A 4,405-nucleotide genomic window follows, 5' to 3' on the forward strand; every position below is an offset into this window, starting at 1 on the left:
AATTTACTATGCAATATATTATTTCGTCTTCAATAGTTTGATATTCCTAATTGATATCATGTGGCTCTTTCTAATCTAGTTCAAGACTATTTAGTTTATCAATAGACATTCAGTTGTTGGCTGTTTTCTTTAATGAAAACAGAGGCACCTTTTTAATCTGTTTTACATGATATGTGCGTTTTATAGAGTGAGTTAGCATTTCATATGTAACACAAATTGTTTTAACCACCCAAGATACCTCATTAACCGTTCTAGTGTTTGAAGGCTTATTCATTTCTAGTAACTTTGGTTGATATGTGTTTGTTTGGTTAAGCTGATAAATGTGTTCTGAAACTTAGGTCTGTGGCCGTCGGATGTTTGTTTCTTTTTTTTTTTTTTCATAATCTTTATGGCTTGTTGCATAGTTTTTAGGATTATTTACCTGGAGGTTAGTTGATTTTGAGGCTGTTTCCTCTTCTTGGCTAGCTTAGTTGCTTATAAGAATATACTGTTATATTATTCTACCGGTGTAGATAAATTGTCCATTTACTATATTACGACTATAATTCTGTTTCATCAGGCTAGGCATCCTTATTTAATATATGTTCGGCTTCACAGGGGATACTTTTTAAGTTTTTTTGTTTCATTTCATGGTTGAAGATAAATCACAAGGATTTCAAGCTGGAAGGAGTATCATTATATCCATACAAATTGGTGCTTTTAGGTTTTGAGGAGTTGTTTATTTGTTGAAGCAGTTCTTGTACTAATTCCTCATCTGTATGCTTATTTTTCATTATCTTTTACTCAGTCAAGTTACTTATAGTTTTAGTTCGTCAGGAAAATTGCTACACATCTTTTATTGTTATGTTTCTTCGTTTTTTACTTTACTGACTTTCCTCATTGATACTGAAGTTTTGTCTGAACTTACAATTCTGTGCTGCAATGTTGGTTTTTAGTCAAGTATACATGGCTATGGAATCCGAACAGGGGAAATGCAGAAGATATGGATGGACAATGAGACGGAGGGGGTAACAGATTTATTAATGGAGCAACCTTTTTTAAAATGCACATATTAAATTTATGAGAACACAAACTTTTATGGTGGAGGACTGGAGGTAGTCTTTTTTCTCCATTATGCTTAAGTCTACTTTGTACCTACAGTTTTCTATAACTGTGATACGTGAGATAAATTTTTTTAAGAAACTGCATCACGAGAATGTAATAAAGCTCAAAGAGATTGTTAATTCAGTTTCTAGTCAATGTTTTCATTTTTTGAAATTTTGATACGTGTAGTAACATTTGATGTTCGTGTTTCACTGTGTAGGTCCTGAGAAAGAAGATCAAGGAAGGCCAGGTAAGTGTTCATGTTTAGTATTTTTTGCGACAACATTTTATTTGGTCATAAAAACTTTTAACTGTCAATTAGGTTTCTTGAAATTGATTTGCTTAAACTATATATGCAGATGGTAACAAATATAAGGGCGGCATTTCATTTCGTGCTGGAATGAGATTTTCTGTTCCACAGATCAAGGTAACACCGAAATTAAGTTGGCCTTTTCTCTATATTTGGACAGTCAAATGATATACTTCACCTACTCCTCTTTTTTTAACGACAGGGCACTATTGTCATGTATATCAGTACTTAATCGACCTATTAATTCATTTTTTTTTTCTGTTTGATTTCTTTTCTTGTTTAGTATGGTACAATACGATTTAAAATTGTATTTCTGTTTATGAAAAGTTATAACTACGGAAACTCGACTGCTAAATTGGTGTAAGGGTTTCGGTAGTTCGTTCTTTTTTAGTGATGGCAATAGCGGCAGTGGGTCATGTGCTTTCCGGGGTGATGACTGTTTCGAAAAGTTCGGTGAAGGAACTTATTGGTAATCTTTACACTTTTTATTTTACAATTTCTGTATAAAGTTTTAATATGTTTGTTATTTCTAATTATGTATATGATATATGATGTGTGATTAGTTGTTTTGTATGATCAAGAACCGAGCTTTGCCTTGTAGTATATTAGTTAGCATTGATGGGTGGTACTAGCCTTTTTCCCTAAATTATGTATATGATATAAGACAAAGGGTTTTGCTTAGTGAAAAGGGTTTTGGGTTTATTTTTGAAGGAGGTCCAAAATAAGCTGCAACTCTTCGGGGCCACCTACTCAGCCTAGTATCCGAATTTATGGAGTTGGTGGTCTCTCTGGTTCAATGGGTTTCCAGGGCATTTGAAGCCTTTAGTTTGTCTTGCAGGTCAACATAGTGATGTTCCTAATTGATATCATGTGGCTCTATCTAATCTAGTTCAAGACTATTTAGTTATTCAATTGTTGGTTATTTTCTTCATATGAAAACAGAGGCACCTTTTTAATCTGTTTTACGTGATATGTGCGTTTTTGAGAGTCAGCGTTTTAGTTTTTGAAGACTAATTCCCTCTAGTAACTTTGGTTGATGTGTGTTTGTTTGGTTAAGCTGATAACTGTGTTCTAAAACTTAGGTCTATGGCCATCCTATGTTTGTCCTTTTTTCCCCGTAATCTTAATGGCTTGTTGCATAGTTTTTAGGGTTATTTACTTGAAAATTAGTTAATTTTGAGGCTGTTTCTTCTTCTTGGCTACTTGGCTTGCTTAGTTGCTTATAAGAATTATACTGCTATATTGTTCTACCTGTGTAGATAAAATGTCTGTTTACTGGCATTCTATCTTCATAGTTTTTAACAATATCAATGCATTGATCTAAAGGTCATCATTTCCTCCCATCGGGATCTTGTATTTCTGTTGAAAATCTGATTTATATGGTTTTGGATACTAAGTATTGTTTTATATTTAAAAATCATAATTCACCATTTGGTTTCTGAGTCTGGATCCTCTGAACTAAATATTGTAATTAGGGGGTTAGCTCAACATATTTGTAATGCCTTGGTAGTGTGCTTGCTATTTACAAGCATGTAATTCTGTTTCATCAGGCTAAGCATCCTCATTTAATATTTGTTCGGCTTCACAGGGGATCCTTCCTTTAGTTTTTATTGTTCCATTTCATGGTTGAGGATAAATCACAAGGATTTAAGGCCGAAGGAATAATTAGTTAACTTAATGTTTTCAGTAATATGTTAATGAGATATATCATATATCCTTACAATTTGGTACTTTTAGATTTTTAGGAGTTGTTTATTTGTTGAAACAGTTTTTGTACTAATTGCTCATCTGTAAGCTTGTTTTCATTATCTCAGGAGTTACTTATAGTTTTAGTTCGTTTGTAAAATTGCCAGACATCTTTTATTATTATGTTTGTTCGTTTTGCACTTTACAGTCTTTCCTCGTTGATACTGAAGTTTTGTCTGAACTTACAATTTTGTGCTGCAATGTTGGTTTTTAGTCAAGTATACATGGCCAAGGAAATCCGAACAGGGGAAATTGCTGTTCTGAAGAAGATATGGATGGACAATGAGAGGGTGGGTGTAACAGATTTATTACTGGAACAACCTTTTTTAAAATGCACATAAAAATTTATGAGAACACAAAAACTTTTATGGTGGAGGGAGTCTTTTTTTTTCTCCATTATGCTTACATTTTCCTATAACCGTGATATGTGAGATAAAAGATTTTAAGAAGCTGCGTCTCGAGAATGTAATAAAGCTTAAAGAGATTGTTAATTTAGTTTGTAGTCAACATTTTCATTATTTTGAAAATTTGATACTGAGTAGCAAAACATTTGATGTGCGTGTTTCACTGTGTAGGTCCTGAGAAAGAAGATCAAGGAAGGCAAAGCAAGTGTTCACATTCAGTATTTGCTAGACAACATTTTATTTGGTCATAAAAACTTTTAGCTGTCAATTTGGTTTCTTGAAATTGATTTGCTTAAACTATATATATGCAGATGGTATCATGGTAACAAATATAAGGGCGGCATTGTATTTCATCCAGGAATGAAAATTAAGTTCCCGTTTGCTCTATTTTTGGACGGTCAAATGGTATACTTACCTACTCTTCTTAAAGGGCAGGGCTTCACGCCTTCACTATTGTCAAGTAAATCAAGTACTAAATCAAGTACTTAATCGTGACAGTAAACTGAGTAAAGGTATTGTCATTGCAAGTATTAAATTTATGAAATTGTGAACAAGACAAATGAATATTGAGACAATTCTAATACATTTATTAGCTGAAATCTATGATTTCTGAAGTGCGGATTGATTCTGCATATTTTTTTTGGTAATATAGAAGGCACATTCTGTTATTTTTTTTTAAGTCCTACACTTACTAGCTACTGTCCAAAACATTACTACTAGTAGTCTTGATCAATGTTTATTTCCAAGATTTCATTCATTCGATCTATTATTTCATGTTTATTTTTTTGCCTTTTTAATTTCTTTTCTTGTTGATTACGATACAATACCTTTAAAATTTGTGGACATGTCATCTCTGCCTTAC

General features: G+C 32.7%; 1 protein-coding gene across 8 annotated transcripts; it reads left to right on the plus strand.

Moving 5' to 3' along the window:
• Positions 1–776: 776 nt before the first annotated feature.
• LOC122584744 (cyclin-dependent kinase C-2-like) lies at positions 777–4,190 on the plus strand. 8 transcript variants are annotated; one of them, XR_006321584.1, is made up of 6 exons: positions 952–1,094; positions 1,304–1,333; positions 1,443–1,510; positions 1,677–1,862; positions 3,354–3,429; positions 3,715–4,190. XR_006321584.1 is itself a non-coding variant. In XM_043756798.1 (4 exons), the coding sequence occupies exons 1-4, from the start codon at positions 922–924 to the stop codon at positions 4,030–4,032; spliced, it is 315 nt and encodes a 104-aa protein (XP_043612733.1). In that variant the 5' UTR covers positions 777–921; the 3' UTR covers positions 4,033–4,190. The 8 variants fall into 8 exon arrangements, 1 of the variants encoding a protein (XP_043612733.1); XR_006321583.1 differs by having other exon boundaries at positions 1,721–1,862; XR_006321582.1 differs by having other exon boundaries at positions 1,443–1,862; positions 3,288–3,429.
• The last annotated feature ends 215 nt before the right edge of the window (positions 4,191–4,405 follow it).

Source organism: Erigeron canadensis, chromosome 1 (assembly GCF_010389155.1).
Source record: "Erigeron canadensis isolate Cc75 chromosome 1, C_canadensis_v1, whole genome shotgun sequence".
In the NCBI taxonomy this organism is placed as follows: domain Eukaryota; kingdom Viridiplantae; phylum Streptophyta; class Magnoliopsida; order Asterales; family Asteraceae; genus Erigeron; species Erigeron canadensis.

Coding starts and splice junctions, on each gene's coding strand:
- LOC122584744 (XM_043756798.1), top strand. CDS start 922: ATGTTGGTTTTTAGTCAAGTATAC. Junction 946..3,363: donor TGGTTTTTAGTCAAGTATAC/ATGGCTATGGAA, acceptor AGTCAAGTATAC/ATGGCCAAGGAAATCCGAAC. Junction 3,762..3,854: donor AAAGCAAGTGTTCACATTCA/GTATTTGCTAGA, acceptor ATATATATGCAG/ATGGTATCATGGTAACAAAT.